A 25,388-nucleotide genomic window follows, 5' to 3' on the forward strand; every position below is an offset into this window, starting at 1 on the left:
ATTTTCAAAAAACTATAATGACTTGGAAAATTATTCATGACATAAAATGTTAAGTAAACAAAGGATACAACACTATAATCCTGATTTTACATTAAAAAATTCATGTGTATAGATACCCACAAATATCAAAATTGTATATATATGCATATAAATGTGTGTGGACACACACCAAAGATCAAAGATAAATATACCAATTGTTAACAATGAGTATTTCATTGATGCATTTCAGGTAATTTTTATCAATTTTCTAAAAGCTTCCTATTCTTGTCAAATGTTCTTTAGTGAACATTCATTAGTTCTGAATAAGTAAAAAGGTATTACAAAGGAATTATTCATATTCAATCTTTTATAGAATTTTCTTTGAGTAAATTAATCCTTTAACATCTACTGAATATAGTCTTGAGGTCATTAGGATATCTAAAAAAGATGGTGATGGTGCAAAGAAAATTCAGTACACATATTTTAAAAACTGAACCAAATTCTCATGTATTGCTAGTGGAAACATAAAATGTGCAGCCACTGTGAAAAATAGTTTGGGAGTTCCTCAAAAAATTAAACACAGAATTACCATACGATCCAGCAAATCTACTGTTGGGTATATATCCAAAAATATTGAAAGGAGGGATCCGAGCAGATATTTGTACACCAAGGTTCATAGCAGCATTATTCACAAAAGCCAAATGGTGGAAACAATCCAAATGTACATTAACAAATGAATAAATAAAGACAATGTGCTATGTACAGTTAACCCCTGAATGAGACAGGGGTTAGGGGCATCAACCCCTCACACAGTCAAAAGTCTGCATATAACTTTTGACTCCCCCAAAACTTAACTACTAATAGCCTACTGTTGACTGGAAGCTTTACCAATAATGTAAACAGTTGATTCACACAGGTTTTGTAGGTTATATGTATTATATTCTGTATTCTTACAGTAAAGTAAGCTAAAGAAAATATTAAGAAAATCATAAGCGGGGGGTGCCTGTGTGCATTAAGCATCTGACTCTTGATTTCGACTCAGGTCACGATCTCAGGGTTTATGAGTTCAAGCCCCACATCAGGCTTTGCGCTGGCAGTGGGGAGCCTGCTTGGGATCCTCAATCTCTCTCTCTCTCTCTGCCCCTCTCCTGCTTGCACGCTCTCTTTCTCAAAATAATTAAAAAAAAAAAAAAGAAAATCATAAGAAATAAAAAATACATTTATAGCACTGTACTGTACTAAAAAAAAAAATCATGTATAAGGGACCTGCACAGTTCCAACCCATGTTGTTCAAGGGTCAACTATATAATGGAGTATTATTCAGCTTTAAAAAGAAAGGACAATTTCATACACACTACACCACAGATAAGACTTAAAGGCATTATGCTAAGGGTAATAAGCCACATACAAAAGAATATTGTTATGATTCCACTTATATGAGGTGCCTCATATAAAGACAGAAGTTCACAGTAGAATGGTGGTTGCCAGGTGAGGGGAAGGAAGAATGAAGAGTTACTACTTCATGGGTACAGGGTACAGTTTCTGTTTGGAAAGATGAAAAAGTTATTGAAATGGATAGCGGCGATGATTACACATCAGCGTGAAGGTACTTAAAGCCACTAAAATTTACATTTAAAAATTGTTACTATGTTAAATTTTATTTTAGCAATAAATTACTGAGTAATTTTCAAAAGTTCATATGTAAATTGGGTTAGGATCAATATTCTAACAGAATATAAGAAATGTTAGCTAAGTTACCTGAAATACACCCCATTTAATTCATTATGTATTAAATGGAAGAAGAGTGGGGCATCTGGGTGGCTCAGTCGGTTAAGCGTACGACTTCAGCTCAGGTCATGATCTCGCGGTTTGTGACATCTAGCTCAGAGCTCTGTACTAACAGCTAGCTCAGAGCCTGAAGCCTGTTTCAGATTCTGTATCTCCCTCTCTCTGTGACCTTCCCCTGTTCATGCTGTCCCTCTCTCTCAGAAATAAAACAAAATTAAAAAAAATTAAATGGAAGAAGAGTATATTAGGAAAAAAACATGGTCTACTGATATAATTTTCATTAAGTAAACTACTAAAAACCAAAACTGAAAGAGAAACCATGTTTTAATTTATTATTCTTGGTGCTTTATAAAGGAAAATGTTTAATCAGACACTGATGAACTTCTGGATACCTGGAATAATTTTAGGAATAAATTTGTATGTCTAATTGCACTTTTATTTAAAAAGGCAGAATTATGAACTATGGCAATTACAAACTTCAATTACATTACTTTATGTGCAGTGAAAAAACACATTTTAATGAGGTAACATATCACGAAATCAGAGAAATGGAGAAATCAAAGGTGCTACAAAACTTGTGCACATTTTCAAGAAGTCGTTTAAAGACAGAACACAGTCAGGAGGGTCTACACATGGTGGAAAAGATGCTCATTATACCATGGGATAAGGAAAGATAAGGCAAGGACCTAGAGACCATATACTTCTCTCTAGAGAGAAATATCAGTCAAGGGCCACTAGATCTTTCTTCAGAGCAGCTCTTTAGTCTGTGAGGAAAAAAGGAAGACAATATGCAGTAGGAAGAGTTAACTTTATATATTCCTTAACACTTACCTTCTATATCGGCAGTTGCTATTTTATGCTTAATTTCTTTTTGTGACACCTGTTGAATATTTTCCCTTTGCTGCTTGGTTTGTTGCATAGTATGGGTTTTCCAGAGTTTTCGTAGTTCTTCTACCTCTGCCTCTGAGTCCTGATTTTGTTCTTTACTTTGTTTTCCTTTGTTGACAGTTTGCTTTTGTTTAAAATCTGCTGCTTCCCCACAAGACATACTTTCTTTTTCACCCTCTTCTTGACGTAGTGAATTCTCATTAAGAAAATCCTCGTCTGCATTACCTTCTATACTTGTGCTTTGTTCTTTAGGGCCTGATACTTCTTGAAAATTATCTTTAGCCTGATCTCCTTCCTTAGTGGCCTTTTCAAGATTACTTAAATCTGTTTTAAAAGAAGTCCCAACTTCATGTGTAGAATGTCCAGAATCAGATTTTAAGTGATCAGGAGTATTAGCAGACTCTGATATGGCTGTTAAACATTCTCCCCCACTCTGACTGACAGTTTTCACAGATTCTGATGACGCACCAGATGATTTATCCTGTCGAAGCTCATCTGAAGAGACAAGCTCCTCTCGTATAGGAGAGAGTTCTGATTCTGTGAACACATCTTCAGAAAGAGACTCCTCGGTGCTCCTAGGAGCAGTGCTGGCACTATCATTACCTGCATCACGGGTTCTTGAGTCTATTTCATCAGTATTAGTTCTTGTCATTTTCTTTAAATGGCAGAAGTCCCTTCCTGATAACTGATCTATCTCTCTGTTAGTAAACAAAATTAAAAGTTATTACTTTTTAAGTTGCAGTATTTTATTTCCCACAAACATAACACTCATTTAGTACTAAAAAAGTTTCTCTAAAAGGGAGGTATCACTTAATAGAAAATCAAAAATTTGACTTATACTGATTGGCCAAATAATTAAGTCAGGCTTTTGCAATGATTTCTTAAGATCTGGGAAACAGCAATCTAAGATTTCCAAATTGAATTAATATACCTGAAAAGTTGTAGATGTAAGTTTTGGGTGAAGCCATAATTCTATTGGGTGAAGCTATAATTCTACACTAAAATTTATCAATGGAATATGGAAAATAAGCTTAGATAAAATCCTGATTAAAATTTTAAATGTCTTGATAAAGAAAAAATACACTGATATTACACACATGGACATACATGAACACACAGTGCTTATTTACGTAGATATTTATAATCTATTTAAATAGAGATTGCACTAAAATATTAGGCTCCAATGCAAAGCTGAAGACCAACTGGAACAGAACAGAGGCAGTACTTACTGGAATTCTTCAGGCTACCAGAAACCCCTCTTAATTCAGAGAGAACTTATTCATCTAAAGGTTCATATACTAGATATTTGAATGGTTCATAATTCTAAGACTTCTGTGTTTAATGGCATTTGTAGATATGCACACTAATGTTCAAAGTTAGATAGTTTAAGTTCTAGAAGGAGGTAGTACAAACATCTATATAAAGCATGAAATAAAAGTCAGAAATTTAAAGTGATGGTTAAAAGTAGTTCATGACAAATGAAAATTATAGGGAGATCTTAGTGGAGAACTAATAATTGTTGAAGAATAAAAAACAACAGGAATGTAAGCTAAAACAAAAATAATTGGCTATCTCTGGATGGTGAATCTGGATAATACTTTTATTCTTTTTGGTATTTTTCAAATTTCACATAATAAGTATGCATAATTTTTATAACCAGAATAGGTAAAATTTATTTTTTAAAAAGATGCTAGTTGAATTACCATTCATATCCGTCTCTCTCTTGCATCTGATTCCCATTAGGCAACACAAACACCTGTTTCATGCTATTAAAAATGTAATAGTGTCATCTACTGGTGATCCACTCAAATTGCATATATAGGTTCAAGAACTTGGCAAAATGCAAAAGTTTTGAGAAACTGTGTATGAACCTTTACTAAGATCCTTAGGTAAGAAGTAAGAGTTAACAAATGTAAGAGGATCTATGTTGGAATAAAGGCTGTAAAACCATCAGAGTTAAAATGCTAAAAGACTAAATATTATTTCTGTCAACGATGCTGCTACTGCTTAATACAGTTCCAGAACAGTACCTTTGAAATCAACTTTCCAAGCAGAAGACCGAAGAAAATCAATCAAATCTTAAAAGTCAGTTTTGCTACACAAGACATTACTCTACAAAACTACTTGCTTTATTTATCTGATTTACTGCCAATATTATTTTTCAATTAATTCATAAGGCAAAATTGAAAACTTTTTGGAGGAATTTTTAAAATGTTTGGGTCAAATGTATGGTCTTTCCAGGTGACATTCTCAATTACAAAACAGTGACCTACAAAAAGAGGAGCTCTACATCATCTTGGTGGAATACTTGCAGGTCATCCAGCATAAGAGAACCCAAAGCATCATAATAAAAAATCACCGTGACTGGCAATATATGCATACATACATAATCTAATTTTGTTTCTCTTTAATCTAATCCTTTATTCCTTCATCTTTGTCTCATCCCTCCACCCACTTCCATAATGCTTACTTGCTGAAAGTGACTCTGGATGATGATCTACAAAAATAACTAAGTTAGAGGATATTCTAGGAATTATCTGCACCTCTACAGAGGAGTTTACCAAGCCAAAATAGTATCTCTTGGATGGAAGGTATAATGGAGACTTCCTGAATAAGGGATTTTATTCTACCACAGGTATCCCAATAACTCACGTACTCTGCCTCAGAAACAAAAATAATTTACTCTTTTCCTATCTAAGCAGTTCTGTACCACATGTGTTAACTTTAGAACAACAATCTACACTCCTGTAGGCTAATAAAGGGATATATATCTTTGGATCAGTTAAAGTGAAGCCATGAAGAATAAAGGGTGTTCTTTTCTCTTACGTATCTATTTTCTTCTTTCTACTACTTCTTTTTTTGTATACTATCTTCTTCTTTTATTTCTTATTCCTGCTTTTTCTCTCTGGTCATTCCTTTGGTCAAGCACATTACTTTCAAAGGCTGTGCTGAGTTACAGTCTTATACATATGTTATTTGAATCCTACAAATCCCTCAACCAGTATATTCCAAGGTTAACTGAGGGAGAATGATGCTCATGTGATCTCCCCCATATCCCTCTTCAGGCTCTTGTAAGAAAAATCTGAAAGCTGCACTGTTTACTTGTATTACCATAAATGAGTCATGGAAATAATTTGAAATTCTGTGTCTTTATAAAAGAAAAAACCTGGTAAACATTAAATTAAACAAGGTTTACAGATTACTTTTAAATATCCAGTTCTCTGACAAAATATACAAATATAAACCTAAAACTCAGGGCACCTGGGTGGCTCAGTTGGTTAAGCGTCTGACTTTGGCTCAGGTCATGATCACCCATTTCGTGGGTTTGAGCCCCACGTCGAGTTCTGTGCTGACAGCCAGCTCAGAGCCTGGAGCCTGTTTCAGATTCTGTGTCTTCCCCTCTCTGACTCTCCCCTGTTCACACTGTCTCTCCCAGAAATAAAAACAAAAACAAAACCTAAAACAATTCCTAATTGGTTAATGTGTGTTAAGAATAATCGTTTTGATACTACATATATTTTTTCATTACTGAAAGAAATAAAAGCAGTTATAATAAAAATAAAAAAAACACTTAAGAGTATTAGACCAGGGACAACTATCTACATGTAATAAAATTGCAAGAGTATAAATACCAATCTTACATGGGTAAAGATTCCTTTATTTTGCTGTCCAAAATTTCTTTGTACATTGCAGCTGACATCACCTCTTCCATTGGACACATGATGCCATATTCCTCACAGCCATTCTCTTGAACCAAAGGGTCAGTTTTATGTGGATCAAACATTATATTATTTGGTGTAACTAGCAGCACACCACTGACTGTGCCCTAAGATGAAAAAAAATAACATTTAATCTTCAAAGTTTAAATTTTCACAAAGTATTCTAGCTATTTTTACTAATTTTCTTCTGATGTTAGGTCATCTGTTATATATAAAAGTAGTACATTCAACACTATGACATTCTCTCATGAAAACATTTTATATGTTTTACACTACTTTGCATTGTGCTTCCTGTGTTGTTCCCTCACTAGCGGTACCATATAGTTTCATATACACAATAAAGGTTTAAGAAATTATGCATTGATAATCCAGTCCAGTATCAGAGAGAAATAGCCTAATCTCTTTAAAATATTCTTTTAAAAAACCTGTTTCATTTGGCTCTGTTACTGCCTAGTTATTTGACTTTGGGCATGCGAAGTTTCTGGGCCTCAGTTTCTTCATCTGTAGGAATAGGCATGGTAGTCATTTTAATTTAATCATGGAAAACTATGAAAGTTTAAATACATTTAATAAATAGCAATATAAATACAAAGAGTCCAACCTCTCAATTTAAAAATGAGCAAATTAAGATCTATAGGAAGTCAATCCCACTAATATTAACTAATACTTACTGAAAGCTTTATATGTATCATGCTTTATATACATCATTTCCATTTAATGTTCACAATCATTGCTATGAGATGATTATACAGATGGGAAAATTAAGGTTGTTGAGAGGCTACATAACTTATCTTAAGTAATAAATAACATGGCTAACTGATAAGTCATAGAACCAAGATTAAAAATCCAGGCAGTATGTGCTTTTTACTAAAATCCTTCTACGTTCAAATATAAACTACAGTCACTCCAAATGTGCTAAATAGTTCTTAATCCCATTTTAAACTCCTATTCCACCATATTCCTTAAGTATAAAAGTGTAAATCCAGACAGAATTTTAAAAATAAACTAAGTAGTTACTTCAAAGTTGTCCTATCTTTTTTTTCTGAAGCCATTAAGAAGAAAAACACAAATCCTGCTTGATTTGGCATCACATCAACTTTCAAAGTCCATTTGCAGCTCTATGAATTTACCTGGCTTAACTTTAAAAACATAAAACTTAAGTTATGAAGGACACTACCATTAAAAATGATCAAGTAAAAGAGTAGAAACAGAAAACTCTACCTAAACTGATCACCCAATTACAAGTGGAAAAATGCTATTGCAGATATTCAAGATAATAAAACATGGTTATCATCTGTAGTAACTGCATGTAATACTAGAGAGAAGCATACGTGTTTGTATATATTTTGGTGGGAAAAAAGGGATCAATCTAAAACTGTAAATAACATTTATTTTAGTTCAGACAAGGGACCACCAAGGTAGGGCATAACTTCATATAAACCATGGCCTGATCACGTATTGATTGGTATTTTAAATAGATTCATATAGATCAGTCTATATTCCTGGATCACTCCTGAATCATATGGCCACAGAAGTCAAAGAGTAATGGTAAAGTATGCTGTAGGGACAGTTACACTGCCACAGACCATCTAAGAAATAGATAATCAAGAGTAGAGTGTATACAATGTAAAAATCTTAAAAGATTTCTGATCTTCTATCTTCCTTATTCTATCTCACCCCCTCTATAAACTTAAGTTATTTGAGAAATAAAATCAAGTAATTGGTAAGAATTAAGGAAAGCAAACACCAAGTTCTCTGAAAAAGATCAGGTCATCCTTGATTTCATAAATTTGAAATAAGCATTAGTTTTAAATAATGGTATAATATTAGGTTCACTGACATAACATTACATACTATCTTTTACTTTTTTTTGGCAGAGACAATGATTACTAGGTACGTATGATAGAAAAGGCCCAGTATTAATGACAATGCTTTAATTCAGTATAACTGTTAATACTATAACACTGCTACTCTTAGTGGTATAACTACAGAAATCATGTGTAAAGCCTCTCAAAAATTGCGCTTCTACTTCTTGGATTAGAAGAGGCCTAACGCCCTGCCTCTTAACACTAGACTCATCAATATGATAATGCTAATTCCCAGGAATTCACCCTTATTTGCTGCTATTGAAGGATGTGCTAACATATTCTTCAAGCTTCTTTTCCTCTGACTCTAGGTGGGACTCTCTGAGGTACTGTGTCAGATGTTACTGCCCCCAGATCAAGAGTTGGCCATGAGAAACACTACTTCACAAAACCCTTTTGAGAAAGTAACTGCTCAAATTCATCTAACCCAAGACCAAGTTTGAAATTATACTGAAATTCATCTAGCCCAAGACCAGGTGTGAAATCATAAATTCACACTAAAGCATTCCTACTTCATTCTTTTTAATACTGTTTCATAAATCTGAACACATTATCGGGAGCAAGAAGATACTACATAATAGGTTTCCAATTATAATATTTTCTTAATCCACATGACCTTCAGAAACTTTAAGCATAGGGGCGACTGGGTGGCTCAGTCAGTTAGGCGTCTGACTTCGGCTCAGGTCATGATCTCACAGTTCGTGGGTTCAAGCCCCGTGTCGGGCTCTGTGCTGACAGCTAGCTCAGAGCCTGGAGCCTGCTTCAGATTCTGTGTCTCCCTCTCTCTCTGACCCTCCCCTGCTCATGCTGTCTCTCTCTGTCTCAGAAATGAATAAAACATTAAAAAAAAATGGAAAGAAACTTGAAGCATAGATTTCTCTTTAGTCTTAGTAACTGTCAATTCCTCATGTGAAATTACTGGACTAATCTTCCATGGAGAAATTATGTCTACAGGAAAATAAAGTCTGTCTGTAGAAAGAAAGGTACCACTTATACTATAATATTTCTGTATATACTAGAAGATAATAAAAAATGTGATTTGGGAAACCATCACAGCAGAGAGAAAAGCTTGTACTGATCTTTTTTTCAGTCTTAAGTCTACTCTAACTTAACTATTATAATTATTGTTGATAAATTTCCATAATTTTTACAAAAATAACCTTTACTACAATAAACCTATAAGAAGAACCAGCCTCTAGCAAATGACTGGGTTCCAAGAATACCAGGCTGCAGGTTGTTCCAAACCCTGACGACGACTTTATCTCTGCTTTGATACTTGAATAAAAATTTTATTCAAATATTTACAACTGAAATTCTGCTTCTAGTCAAGAACTAATTTTGCCTAAAACTACTAAAACCACACACACACATGAATGCACACACACATACAACATGAAAGGACAAGGTTCAGCTACTGAAACCCTGGGCAGTGCCATGTGAATAAGGGAAAACAAGTAAGAATGTCCCAGCATATTGACTGGAGAGTTTCCAGACCAGAGGCAGAGAACAGAAAGGAGAGATGAGCTCTCCCCATTGACAATGCTTTGAAGATCCACAGAAGGTCTTCTTTCAAGTTTCTGGCTGAGCACTGAATGCTACCTGTGTGCACGGCAACTCTCCCAGGATGAGAAAAGCAGCAGCACTCAGAAGCAGCAGATGAAACAATGCACAGAGTCAAAAGAGAAAGGCACAGTTTGTGTTCTTAATAACCACAGTAAAAAACCTTGTAATCTACAGTGTCCCAGAAAACTCAAAAGGGAATTGTCTCAGTAAAGAGAAAACTAGCTATAGTTGCTTTGGTTTTGCCTAACAAAATTTAAAAATAAGCCATGATATGATCAAGCTGCTTCCAAAAAACAACCGTGTCACAGAAAATAGCACAAAAACAGGTAGAGAAATACAAAAATATCTAGCACCCAAGAAGATAAAATGTGTATCTAATATCCAGTTAAAAATTACTAGGCATGTAAAGAAAAATAAAAAAGTGACTCATCACAATGAGAAAAGTCAACTAACAGAAACAAACCCAGAGAGAAAATAATTCATAGCAAGACATTAAAATAACTATTATAACCACAGTCCATATATTTAAGAATAAAGAAGATAGATTATGCATGGCAGTTATGGAGAACGAAGACAAAAGAGAGCCAGTTTGAACTTACAGAGATGAAAAATATGGTCAACAGAATTAAAAGCAAACTAGACATGGCAAAAGAAACATTAAGTGAACTTAGTGACAGCAATTGAAACTGTCCAAAAATAGAGAAAAAGAAAAATGAACAGAGTACCAGTGAGCTATGGGACACAACAGCAAAAAGCCTAAAATATGCATAAGTGAAATTCCCAAAGAGGAGAAGATGGAGGAAAAAAACAGAAATATGACTGCAAATTTTTCAAATCTGATGAAAACTATAAATGCACGGATTCAAGAAGCTGAATGAATCCTACACAAAACAAATAGAAAAACATGCCAAAGGACACCATAAACCAATTGCTCAAAATCAGAGATGAAGAGACCATCTTAAATGCAACCAAAGAAAAATATCTATGTTGTATACAACACCAAATATGAAATTTGTATTAGACTTCTCTTCAGAAATAGTGTAAGTCAGAAAACATGGGAGGTCTGAAAGAAACATCTTTAAAATTCTGAGAGAAAAAGTAAACCATGTGTGACTTCTGAAGTTGTTAACATACTATAGTTACTTTCTGAGCCATATCTGGAGTTTCTTCTCCAATTCTATTATTTTACTATACTCCTCCTGCACACTGGAAGTTCTCTGCATCAAAAGCAGCAAGGTGTGGCAGATGAAACATACATTCACACTGGGTTTGAATTCTGGCCACGACAGAGACCCTAGATTTATTTTGTTTTTTCCTGTGAAGAATGAATAGAACCACCTATTTCATAGGATTATTTTGAATTGATGAAATAACTAAAACATCTCATATAGTTTCTGGCATACAGTAAATACTGAATAAACCAGTAGTTATCTTCTTTTTGTGTGTTATACCAAGTTTGCAAGTTATCACTCCAAACAGTGCCAGGAGTGGTCATTTTGGATCAGATACTTGAAATATTCTATCAATAGCAAATTGGGAGTTCTTTATTGTAGTAAATTTATATCACATTGCCTTTAACAACGGCAGAAGACCACCAGATTCTAAGTTAGTTATATGCAAAGTCCATACAAAGTATTTCCACCAGTATTTTTAAAATATTCAAGCAGTTGATGTCAATAACTTAAAATGTAAATATCAAATATTTCAGTAATGAAGCACAATTAAAATTTTTTTCTGAAGTATTACTTATTACCTTGCCACTGGTAATATATCTGCAATTAATTTTAAGGAATTTCTCAGTAAATGCTTCTTCCTCCTCAGAAGTTGAAGATACAACTCGTGCAGGTCGAATACCAGTGAAAGTAGGTAAGGGAGTTGCTTCTTTTGGGTGGACCACATCTGGATTCTTTAACAAACAAACAAACAAATAAATAAATCAAGGCACTTCAGAGAACTAAATACAAATTGCACATTATTAAACCCAAATGAATAGCTTTCCCCAATTCTCATCACATTTTGGAGGTCAGCTCAAAGAATGTCACTGTTTTCACATTCAGTAAAGACTTCTCACAGCTTAAACTTACATTTTCAATGATTTCTTAATGGGATATGTATTTATGAATCATCTGGAAAATGTTGTAAATTACGTCTCTTGTACCTTGACACTGTAAGTGTGTGTGTGCGCCACGTGCGCGCGCGCACACACACACACACACACACACACACATTTAGTTGCTCCTGAGAAGACCATTTAAAACATCCCTCAGGTGTTGGCAGCAGGGAAAAGATGGGAGTGCTTGTATGTGATACTTAGGAATTCAGCCAAAACCATTCACTGGAAGAGCCTTTTAAAATCGCTTACAAAGAGCCACCTTTGGGTGGCTCAGTCGGTTAGGCATCTGACTTCAGCTCAGGTCATGATCTCATGGTTTGTGGGTTCAAGCCCCTCATTGGGCTCTGTGCTGACAGCTTGTAGTCTGGAGCCTGCTTTGGATTCTGTGTCTCCCTCTCTCTCTGCCCCTCCCCTATTCATGCTCTGTTTCTTCCTGTCTCAATAATAATAAACATCAAAAAATTTTTTTTAAAAATAAAATAAAATTGCTTACAAAAATTTATCAATGTCATGCTACAAAGTATTAGTGAGCTCACATATTCTTAGCTCTTATAGTGCCATGGACCATTACCAATACATTTTTAAAAACTGGACATATATATACATAAATATATATATATACACACTTTTACTTATAATAGTTATGTATACATGATTGATACATAAATGATTCCTTATTAAACAAGAAATAATAAAACTTACTGTGGACTCTGATACTTACAATTTTGAACTAGATAGCTGTAAACAGTATTTTTGTTATCCCTGACTCTAAAGTGATTTGAAAATATCCATAGTTGTATCGGGGACAAAGTAACAGATATGCATGGTGCTACTCTATAGCTTGCTGTCTATATTCTTAACTTAATAGTATATTTCAGTTAAAATTGCTTATATCCAAGTCTAGAGACCCTTTAGAACTCATGGTTCTTCCCAAAGTTCAACATTCTGTACAATGTAAAAAGGCTGGAAAAATGTCCTTTATTCTTTGTTTTAAATACCTCCAGAGGCATTTTACACTTCTTGAGTTAATGCACAGTATCTTGTAGAATAGTTTTCATAGTAGCAAGATTCGTCAGAACTTTGGGCTAAAATCTGGCATTTTGTAACTAATACCCAATACATGGCCTTTTGAAATAACATCCTCTTCTTCAATCTCAAGCCTCTGAAATACCTGAAAAGCACTCTCAAATTTTTTTTATTTATTTTATTTATTTATTTTACAAATAGTTTATTGTCAAATTAGTTTCCACATAACACTCAGTGCTCATCTCCACAAGTGTCCTCCTCCATGCCCATCCCCCCCCCCCCCCACCCAACAGTCCTCAGTTTTTGTCAGCATTCAAGAGTCTCTCATGGTTTGCCTCTCTCCCTTTCCCCCACCATTTCCGCCCTTCTTCTCCCCTTTGTTCCTCCGTCAAGTTCCTCCTAATCCTCCTATACATGCAAACATATTTGTCCTTCTCTGCCTGACTTATTTCGCTCAGCATAACACCCTCAAGGTCCATCCGTGTTGCTACACACGGCCAGATTTCATTCTTTCTCATTGCCATGTAGTATTTCATGGTATAGATAAACCACATCTTCTTGATCCATTCATCTGTTGATGGACACTTAGGCTCTTTCCATGTTTTAGCTATTGTGGAGAGTGCTGCTATGAACATTGGGGTACATGTGCTCCTATGCCTCAGCATTTCTGTATCCCTTGGGTAAATTCCTAGCAGGAAAAGCACTCTCAAATTTTAACAGAACTTTTTCTGCTTCAATAAATAGATCTAACTGCTTAAGTCTATGTGAGGGCAAAATTTTAGACTTCCTTTTTAAATTTCGTATCACTCTCCTAATATGGGGGTGAATCTCTACCATTTGGGCAGGTACCTGGCATACTCTTGAAGGAAGATCAGTACAGAATACTGCAAAATAACTGTATTTAATATGCTATGATTACATTTTTAAAAAACTAAAATGGAATTAGATTTTAACAGCTGGAGAACACTATTCAATCATTAATACCTATTAACAAAGTTCTCTATCTTTTCATTTTATGATACAAATAATTTTACACTCACTGAAAAAGGGATATTAGGTAACAATAATATTAATGGGTATATATGATTATTTGTTACATTTAAGTGTGCTATATTAACCTTTACATTTTTAAATCATTCATACTATATAAATTATATATTATATAAATTAAGGCATATACTATTACCTTAATTTTAAAGGAAACTTATGGTTGGCCAAGTTCAATAACTTGCCCAATAAGTAAGATGAAGCTACTATGTAAACCCATGTCAATACATCAACTAGTAAGCTTAACAGCAATACTATACACCTTCCCTTTCAGATATTCTCCTAATCAACTGATACATGTGCACAAGGGGAAAAAAGCCAATTCCATTCCAAAAAGCCCCTGGAAGGCCCCCTGCAAGATGGCACAAAGCTATCAACAAATTTATGGTTCAGTAGCTGCCAAATCCAGTTGACAACATTACCTACTATGTAACCATATCACTCACAAAGACTAAGCAAGAAACACTGTAAAATACTTTACTTGTATGATGATATACCTCGTTATGATCTCTTAGGTTCCCTCAAAGTCTAAATTCTACAGCTCAGTATCTATAAGCAATCCCGATTTGTCAATGTAATCCTATTAAAAAGAATACATGAGATTAGTTTACTAAATGCTCAAAGTATAGCATATGAAAGGACATTTCTTTAAAAAAAAAAGTTCAGAGGAATTGTAATTAGATCTAATTGTAACTTACATACATGTACATTACCCAAATGATCAGTATCTCTATGTAGCTAGTTTTGACTGGTATGTGTAGATCCTGATTCTTAATTCAGTGATTTCAAGCTCATGAGGGCTTTCTGAAGTTTCTTTGTGCAATTCTGTTTTAGCCACTAGGGATACAAAGGTCCTTAAAAATATAGAGTATAAACATCTATCTACTGAGCCTCAATCACTGACCCAAGGATTCAAATGTGCAAAAGCAAAGCATTGCTAGATCAAGTGAACCGAAAAAAAAGTTGATTATGGTCATCTTTTTTGTACAGTATGAATAAATATTACACATGATTTTCCAGCTATAAAATGGTAATAAAGAATATGAGCTCTGGACAGACTACTTGGGTTGGAATCCTAACTCAGTTACTAGCTAACTGAAGGATCTTAGACACAAATTACTTAACATCTCTCCCTCAGTTTCCTTGTATGTAAAATAAACACTGTTATTGGTCAGGTACCAGAAGAACTTGGTGGTATATCAACTTGAGTTAATTTAGAGAGTTTAAAAATGGAACTGTTTACAGAAGTATTATGCAATGTGTATAAACAACAGAGTTTTCCTTATCACCTGTAGGCCTAAAAAGGTAAGGAAGAAACAGACACCCTGTAAAAGGACTTGTGGAAAGGGTTGTCTGATGAGATGAGAGGCTGGAGAATGTTGCAACTCTAAAGTGACCTTGTATGGAGGGAGCTAGGAGAATAAATATGCCCCCTTCTCGCTCCTTTTGTCTTATCTTCTGCCAATGTTTCCAAAAGACCAAAACCAGGAAAAGCTCAAGGCAGGGAGCCTGATGATATAGTCTAAAGCCCAAAGGAGAATAGAAAAGGGTGTAGAATGTGTCTAGAAGGAAAAAAAAAACAAAAAAAACCCAACAACAACAGCTAGGCCAAGTTGAGGTTAGGAATAAATGACAATACTTTTAAAGCACTTAGAATCGTACCTGACACATGGTTAATTTTAGCTATTTATTATTTACACTTTTGTTAGTTTTCCCTGTTTCCAGGTTTTTTCATCAATATGAAGGAAAAAATGTGAAAAAATTGTTTGACCCTGGAAATTCTCAAAGATAATAGTTTTAAGGGAAAATTATCTTAAAAACCCACTGAGATCCTTTATGCTAACACGGTCAAGAAAATACAATTTAGCTTCATTGGTAAGCTACTAAACAGCTGAACATTCAGAAAACCTATGGGTGATTATTAGAAATATAAACTGATATTTCTGGGAAAAACGTGACAATAACACTAATAAATATTTTAATTACTATAATACAAATGTGAGTTATAGCTAATAAAACATAAGTTCCTTGCTTCTACGGGGCTTAGAATGGGAGACAAAAATCCAATAATTATAATGCAGGGGTATAAACACTTGAGATATATGGAAAGTTATATAGGAATATTATCTTGGGAGTCTAGTAATGAATATATTTCTAGGAAAAAAAATTAAGAAATTACCATTCCAAAAATTATTTCTGACTATTGCCTATAATCAATACGGAAAATTTCAAGAACTCAATGTTTCTTAACTCCTTCCTGGATCCATCACAGGGAGAAAGAATTTATTCTTATGACGAGTCATATTAGAGCATACTTTTTGGGCATCTTTGACAGCAGTTGAGTCACTACAGATTAAAAGTCATTCATATGGCTTTTATTATTCTCTCCCTCTCTTTCACTAGCACGGCAAAAATGAGGAAGAGAACATTTTCTCACAGGAGAAGGCCTGGCCTTGTTGCTCCCTTTAGCTTAAGCATTCTCTTCTTTCTGATCTGTGCCTTTCAAGAAAGTCAGTTGGTAGGAAGATTCAGGTTAAAGATAAGGGTCAGAAAAAGACAAAATAGACTGTTAGTCAGGCACAATGCTATAGTCAAGTTTTCACAATTTCGTTTTAGGGTTTGAAAAATAAAAAATAAAAGGCAAAGTCTTCTAACACTACATCTCCTTTGTTGCTGCACTTCTTATGAGTACAGCTCTTTGTAAGTCTTATGGGAAAATGGCATAGCTATGTTCAAAAACATATTCTTATATCATCTAGTCCAGCAATACCCCCTACTCATTAGAACCTGACTTCCACTCTCATCAGCAGTGAAAAATATAATACATTCCTTTCATGTGACTGCATTCTAAAGTACAGTGTTGTCATATTTTATAAATAAGATATCCAACAAATACATATTTGAAAATGACCCTTCTCTCTCTCTCTGTCTCTCTCAAACACACACAGACACACACACACACACACACACACACACACTAAAAGTCCCTGGGCAAAGCAAAAAACACTAATCAATGTATCTTGTACTTTATTCCATGGAAGAAATGAAACTAGTTAAACAATAGAGCTTAGAAATTAAAAATGTCTAATAATTTGTAGGCAAATTAACATTAATAATTTGTATTTTGTCACTCTTAGGTCATTTGGTATCTTAAACTGTGACTGCAAATTGGGACAAGAAAAAAAGGATGTCTCCTAAAGCAGGCAAGGCATCACCAAAGAATCTCCCACAGGAATTTAGCCACTTAATATAGGAATACCCTCTTCTATATAAACATAATCTTTAAGCCATCATGCAAATGGGAAATCATGATTAGTATTAATTTACAAAAAAAGGCACAAAAATATAGCTTCTTTTAGAGAGATTTTAATCAAAATTATTAAATACAGTTTGGTTATTTTTTTTTAAATGTTTTATTTCTGAGAGAGAGAGACAGTGTGAACAGCGGAGGGTCAGAGAGAGAAGGAGACACAGAGTCCGAAACAGGCTCCAGGCTCTGAGCTAGCTGTCAGCACAGAGCCCAACGAGGGGCTCAAACCCACGAACCATGAGATCATAACCTGAGCCAAAGTCGGACGCTTAACCGACTGAGCCACCCAGGCGCTCTTGCAGTTTGGTTCTTTAAAATTCATTTGTAAAATGTAACATATAGACCATGCCTTAAAAATCCTAGGTAAATCAATCCACTATTAACTGCTCAGAATACTTAGAAGAATTAAGTATTAAGATGACAAATTATTTAAAACTGTTTTTTAAATGTTTATTTTTGAGAGAGTGCACATGTGTCAGGGAGAGAGAGAGTGAGAGAGAGAATCCAGAGTAGGCTCTGCGAGTGCAAAGACTGCTTCAGATGTGGGGGTCAATCTCGTGAACTGTGAGATCACGACCTGAGCAGAAATCAAGAGTCAGATGCTTAATTGACTAAGCCACTCAGGTGCCCTGATAAATTATTTTTTAAAGGACAGTGTGTCAAAAGTAAACTCAAGTGTTCTAAGTACTATAAAAAGTGACATAAAACTGAAATAAAAATTAATTGGGCACGGACTTCCTATCATGACATTGTCATGTTTGTTAGGTAAAACTCCTTCTTTACTTAAATTATTATATGGCATTTATAGAAGAGAGCTGATGAATATCTTTGGACCACCACCAATAATAGTGGGTTAATTTAAGCTGTTTGGTTTAATAAGAAAGCTCCCTTTAAAAACTGTTATATAACAAAAAACCCCACAAAAGCAACTGTTATGTAACAGAATAAAAAGGTAAAATTTAGTTTTAACCATAGTCAAAGTAGGATAAAAACCAATGATGATATATACATATACAGTGAGATTTCTTTATAGTTATCTTTTAAACGTGGGGACACTTACAGTGGCCTTATCAAATTCAGCCTCGGAAGATGTTGGTGACAGAGGACTTATAGGGCTTAAAGATGGTGAGCTCTCAACACTGGAGACATATTCAGGATCAGGAACATATAAAACCTGTAAGAAAACATTCACATGAAGATTTGCTCAAACTGAAATATTAACAACTGAATGGTGTTCTATAAGCAAGTACCATTAACAATGACCTTCACCAATAGGCAGAAAAAATAAGAATCCTTAGATTTAAAGAATATATACTACAATACTTCTAACAAAGCAAAAAAAGATATTTAAATTCAGGTTAGACAACTTTGATAATAAATAGGGTCAAGGATAGGGTAGGGAAACAATAATTATCATATACTATGCGTGTTCCTCTTATAGGACTATTTGGTAATAGCTAGCAAAATGTAAAATGCACTTATCATTTAACCCATCAATTTTATTTATAGGACTTTACAGAAATTCCTGCATATATAAAAAAAAAAGAGAAAGATGTACAAGAGCGTTCTCTACAGAAATGTTTATAATAACAAAAGAGCTGAAACAGGGGCGCCTGGGTGGCTTAGTCGGTTAAGCGTCCGACTTTCGCTTAGGTCATGATCTCGCGGTTCTTGGGTTCGAGCCCCGCGTCGGGCTCTGTGCTGACTGCCAGCTCAGAGCCTGGAGCCTGTTTCAGTCTGTGACTCCCTCTCTCTCTGACCCTCCCCTGCTCACGCTCGCTCGCTCGCTCTCTCTCTCTCTCTCTCCTAGAAATAAAAAAAAAAAAAAAAAAAGAGCTGAAACAGTCTAAAGCTTATTGTGTCTTGTTAAAACATCAATATAGTGCAACACTACCTAAACATGTAAAAGTCTGAGGTGAAGCCATACCTAAATAAAACATTTTCTAAGAACCAAAGTTAGTTCACAACATGCATAAAATTATGCCTAAATTTTCCATATTTTAACTATACTTCAATAGATAAATTCTGTCTTACTACTCAATACTTCTAAACACCAATGCATTAAAAAAAGATACCTGTCCAGTAACAACTGCTCGGGAGAATAACTTATTTAATTGAACAAGTTCGTTGGGCGTTGTATCAAATTTCAGGGCTATACTATTCAAAGAATCCCTTGACTCAACCTGTTTAAAAGAAAAAATCAATTACTGAATCTGTCATAACACAAAAACTATACTATGAGGTATTAATATCATTAATATGTCTATGGACCAATCTCACATTTGATTAACAAGTGGTATTTTCCATCTTTAGATATAGGATAACCTGAGAAATTTTGTGTTTTGTTAACAGATGGTCTCAACCTATTATGATACAGTGTGCTTGCTTTATCATAGTATATAACAATTACATACCTGAATTATTACTTCAAGTAATTTCAAACTATAAAATATAATTTAGAAAACACAAATGATTTTTATTTTACAAAGGTTTTAAAGATGTACTATTCCTTTAAATAGTTTTTAAAACATACGGAACCTAAAAACATACAAATTTTTTTTTAGCAGAGTATGCCTGTATTAAACTGAAAATACTATTCTAATTATCTTTATGTTTGATAATTAGAAAATGGTGACCTGGGAAAAGGCTCTTTCATAGAAAGGTATACAAATATTAAGTTAACTAGGAAGAAAATGATAATGTATAGTATTTTCACAGTCTACTTTTGATTCCTACTTAAAGTGATTTCCCAATTAAAAAAATATAGTACGATATATGTGCTATATTTAGGTGGTTTGAAATGTACTTAAACTAGATTATAAATTTTTCAGAACAAATTTTGAGAGTACATTATAAGTTTTATTTTAAGAGAAACAGAGGGAGATATGTATTTTCCTAAATATAAAAATCATGTCATAAACTTTATATACAGATACTATATCAAAATTTTATAAAACTATCATAAGAATAGAATATAAGATAATAAAATCTTAGTTTTAGAAATACATTTCTTTCTTCTAGGATATGGCATAGGGAATAAACAACTTAAAAAACAAGAGGAAAGAATCTAAACAAAAACCTGCAAGAGGATGTTTTATAACTTTTCTGGTTAATACTTGATTATTTCCAAAAGGTCATTAATAATGTTACAAAAAAATATAATTGCAAGTTTTAATTAACCTCCCCCCACAAAATAATGGTTCTTAAGTTAAATTTAATTTTGCTACAGATAACACAAGTTTTATTGAATTACAAGGAAAGAATGGTAAACTGCTAAATTAAAGACAAACTGAATTTTTACAATTCTTCACAATCACACAATTATATGTGTAGATAACATCTTATGCCTCATGCCTATAATCTTATGCCTGAATAAACACTAACGGACACAGCAAATTACATAATCTATTATTTTACTGTTTGAACTTTTCTCAATTTCTCAATCATGCAGAGAAGGTACAAGCACATTCAAGTTTATAATATGCTTTAAGAAGAGATTCTTTTGATGGTAAAAATTCTACCCTAAATATCTGGTTCTCAACTTTTAAAAATACTTAAAGTCTCAAGTCATCAATTACACAAAATACAGAAATAAAGTATACCTCAAGTTTTTGATAATTTGTTCAATTTTAAGAATTCATGGAAAATAAGATTCAAACCAAGTGTGGAAGGTTTCATGATGACACAAATGCAGAAATTGTTTAAAATTTCTATGTTCTTAATACAGTTATAACATATTAGAAAAGCAAAAACAGTAACACAAAACGAAGGTCAGCTGAAGTAACTGGCTTATAACATTATTAACATTATCTAAATAAACAATATTTACATACAATCCAATAAGCATTACACCACAGACTAAAGTTGATGTCTCACTTCGGTTTTCCATAGTAACCAGAAATGTAAAGAACTGACTGCAGGGAGATTTTGAAGGTCATTTTAAGAATACAGAAGCAAGTTCCATTTCAAAGCTAAAGAAACTTAGCTACAAATCAGTGCAAATAATCATCATGTGACAGGTTTTTCTGGAAGATAAATATCAACTTATCTATTCTATCTGCCCTTTTCATTATCATTAGCATTGCTGGGAATATAATGAAGATCACATTTCTCAAAGAGTAAATATTTTTCTAAAGGCTCATCTAATAAAAATTATTAGAACACAGGAACTTTGACTCCCTATAAATTACCATCTATATTAAATTAAATTTGCTGGAATAAATGTCTTTGTATCACACTTAATAAAATTTCTCTTTAAGGAAAAAAGAACACCCTAAAATACAATTAAGATCTTAAGTATTATTATTAATAGCAGTTATTGAAACAGAATTTTTGAAATAAGGCAATTAACAACCTTTATCTTATTTATTACAATATAAACAAAGAATGTCTTAAGTAACGTTCTTGCAAAGACAAATCAGCTTTTTTAAAAGCAAGTAACTTACAGTATACTCAATAGTTCCTTTAGGTTTCTGAAAAGACATTCGTCTCCCATCTTTCTTGTCTAAGGTCTTCTTTTGGCCAGTGTCTGAAATCAAATGAGGTAAAATTCCTATTAAATTCATTTTCCTCTCAGAGTGATGTGAAGGACTGCTAACTAGAGCTCAATGGGCAGTTATCTACTAGACTACTACTACAGCGTGCTCCCTGGGATTCTCTGCTCTAAAATGCAACCAATTGTCAAAAAAGGAAGTGTACTTCCTCCTTGCTTGCTTTAGGAGCTGACCAGTATGAGACACTATAATAAATGGAAGTCCGGGGTGCCTGGGTGGCTCAGTTGGTTAAGCGTCTGACTTCGGCTCAGTTCATGATCTCACGGTTGGTGGGTTCGAGCCCCGCCTCGGGCTCTGTGCTGACAGCTAGCTCAAAGCCTGGAGCCTGTTTTGGATTCTGTGTCTACCTCTCTCTCTGACCCTCCCCTACTCATGCTGTCTCTCCCTCAGAAATAAATAGAACATTAAAAAAAAAAAATAACTGGAAGTCAATTCAAAACATAAGCAACAGTTGGCAGAAAGGATTATCAAATTTTATTAACAACTAAATTATGGATTTCTTTCAACCCATTTAACTTGATTACAATAAACTATATTTGAGGATACATTATTATTACTAACCAAACCAAGTCTGAAAAAGGTAACGTTAGTTCTCACAGGAGAAAATAGTTCTACTTCTACAACCATACTTAAAGATGGAGTCTTCTCTATCGAATTAAATTACTAAATTCCTTGTCTACATACTATAAATTAAGATATGCTTTCATATATAAACACACTTTTATGCATTTCATTTCAGATAAAGCACTAAGTATTTCACTTGATAATCAAGATAGTTCCCTTGAACATGTCATTATTACCAAGGTTATGGTATCTGTTTCAGTTTAAATTCTGCATTAGTGCTAACCTTTTCATCTATAGTTCATGCAACAACTATTACATTGAAATGATAAAATATCACTCTTTAAATGATTAAAATCACTCTCTAAAGAACAAAAAACTCAAAACTGAAAAAGACAGTGAACAGCAAAATATTATATTCACCGTCGATATTCTACAAGATTAAAATGACAGGAAAATTAGTTCTACCCAAACCCAAACAATCTAAAAAGTATCTATTTCATTTGTTTTCTATCTAATCTTAGATGAATTCTGACCATACTAGCTTGTTTATAGGTACCTAAGTAGCTCAGTTTGGTGAATGGTTCTAATAAAGCATTAATAATAAAAACAATAAGTCTGAATCCCAAAAAGCTCAGCTCCACAATGCGTGAAAAAACTCTCCCAAAACCTTCCTGATCACATAGGCTAACCCAAGCCTCTTTTATTAATCCCATAGCATATGTAGGTCTCCTTCGTAGCACCTAGCAAGGTTTTAAGTTTTGATCTCTTTTTAATCCTTTCTACTAAACGGGTAACCTACAAAATACTGAGCTTGCTTTGTTCCACAATGCCTCTTCAGTGCTTAACAAAGGGCCTGACATTGCAAACCACCTGTGTGAATGAACTGATGTTCTGTACCTTGAACTACCCCAATTCTCATAAACAGTCATTAATTTTCCATAAAGAAGAACAAAGAATTATGGCTCATATATTACAGCCCTAGGAGGTAATGAATAATATATATTAGATATTATATTTAGAATATATTTAGAATATTTAGAATATCTAAATATAATATCTAATATATATCCCCTATTTTAATTTCCTAAATATTTACAGAACTCTTAAAATCTGAGGGGGGGGGGAGACAAAAACTCAGAAAAATAGGCAAATGATTAGACAATTCACAAAAGTGTGTAAAAATGGCTTTTAAACTATAAAATTTTCAATCTAACTCATAACTAGAGAACTGCAAATTTAAACTACACTGAAATACAATTTCTCACCTATCAGACTGGTAAAAATTCAGAAGCCTGACTACATATTAAACTGTAGAAAAAGTAGCATTCTTCTGTATTTATGGCAGGAATGTAAAATGAGGGGCGCGTGGCTGGGTCATTTGGTTAAACGTCTGACTCTTGGTTTCAGCTTAGGTCATAGTCTCATGGTCGTAAGAGCCCACATGGGCTCTGTACTGACGGTGTGGAGCCTGCTTGGGATTCTCTCTCTTTCTCTCTGCTCCTATCCTGCTGGTGCTCACTTTCTCTCTCAAAATAAATGAAACATTCAGTTTTTTAAAAAATGCAAAATGATATAATGCTTATGGAAAAGGGTACTATTTTTGCTTTTTCTATTCTATATTTTCTCCATTGAATAACATATATTTAAATTTGATTTTCTTATAATAAAATATTAAGCTATCTGAAATATAAAACTACTATAAAAGTTTTAAATAGTAATTTCTGATCTTTTAATAAACAGTAGAGGGAGCCAAAAACACTATCCTCATTTTGCCATTTAAACTTCTTAAGCAATGCGAAGTACAATTACAGACTATTTTTAACTAATAATATATATTCACCCTTAATTGATTTTAGGAATAACCATTAGTCTACATTTACTTTGCCTAATAGAAGTTTTTCAATTTGGGTTTCATAATATCCCAAGAGTTCATTAAACATTTAATCACAATGAAGTTTACAATTGCTCTCATTTTCAAGAGTTCACCATGGAGAGCAGTTTAGAACAAGAAAACCAATGTACCAGCTTTCTACAGCTTAAACTTTAAAACAAATTTAAAGTACCCACTTTAATAATTTAAAATTATATATTATTTTTAATAATCTTATTATAAACAGTTCTAAATTTTAATAAATATTAAAACATTTAGTCATAAATATAAGTACCAGAGCACAATGAAACAAAGTGATCATTCTCGTCTAACAATATGAAAACACAGTCACATAATCAGAATTGAGACTTGTAAATTATCATAGTTGCTACCTACCCCAGTCTCTTATTAGGTAAATTCATAATACATTTTTAAAGACAGTTGCCAGCATAAAAGAACCCAGAGAGGCAATATGGATAGGAGAGGTCCTACTCTTCTTCCTCACAGAAGTTATTACACTTTAGAAATATAGGGGCATCTGGACGGCTCAGCTGGTTAAACGTCCGACTTTGGCTCAGGTCATGATTTACGGTTCATGGGTTCGAGCCCGGCATTGGGCTCTGTGCTGACAGCTAGCTCAGGGCCTGGAGCCGGTTTCAGATTGTGTGTCTCCCTCTCTCTCTGACCCTCCTCTGCTCACGTTGTCTGTCTGTCTCTCTCTCTCTCTCAGAAATAAATAAAACATTAAAAAAATAAAGAAATATATAAATAGGGGCACCTTGGTGGCTCAGTCAGTTAAGCATCTCACTTCGGCTCAGGTCATTTTCTCATGACTCATGAGTTTGAGCCCCACATCAGGCTCTGTGCTGACAGCTCAGAGCCTGGAGCCTGCTTTGGATTCTTGTGTCTCTCTCTCTGTCTTCCCCCCAACTCCCACTCTGTCATTCTCTCTCAAAAATAAACATTAAAAAATTTTTAAAAAGAAATATGTACATATTTATGACTTAACAAACAAAATAATATTTATCAAGTGCTATTATATGCCAGCCACTGTTATAAGTACTTCATATTTATCACCTTATCTGATTCTTCAACCCTATAAA

General features: G+C 33.9%; 1 protein-coding gene across 7 annotated transcripts in view; it reads right to left on the reverse strand.

Annotated features, from left to right (window-relative positions):
* OXR1 (oxidation resistance 1) overlaps positions 1-25,388 on the reverse strand; it is a 226,609-nt gene that overhangs the window by 39,934 nt on the left and 161,287 nt on the right. For all 7 annotated transcript variants that reach the window (XM_039220132.1, XM_039220126.1, XM_039220128.1 and 4 more), the window contains exons 2-7: positions 21,744-21,826; positions 19,374-19,481; positions 18,359-18,472; positions 11,556-11,708; positions 6,297-6,481; positions 2,599-3,353 (exon numbers count right to left, since the gene is read on the reverse strand). In XM_039220132.1, coding sequence (XP_039076063.1) covers positions 2,599-3,353; positions 6,297-6,481; positions 11,556-11,708; positions 18,359-18,472; positions 19,374-19,481; positions 21,744-21,826 — 1,398 coding nt within the window. The remainder of the gene's footprint in view (positions 1-2,598; positions 3,354-6,296; positions 6,482-11,555; positions 11,709-18,358; positions 18,473-19,373; positions 19,482-21,743; positions 21,827-25,388) is intronic.

The sequence above is a fragment of the Hyaena hyaena genome, unplaced genomic scaffold (assembly GCF_003009895.1).
Source record: "Hyaena hyaena isolate Hyena2069 unplaced genomic scaffold, ASM300989v1 scaffold_868, whole genome shotgun sequence".
NCBI classification, from domain to species: domain Eukaryota; kingdom Metazoa; phylum Chordata; class Mammalia; order Carnivora; family Hyaenidae; genus Hyaena; species Hyaena hyaena.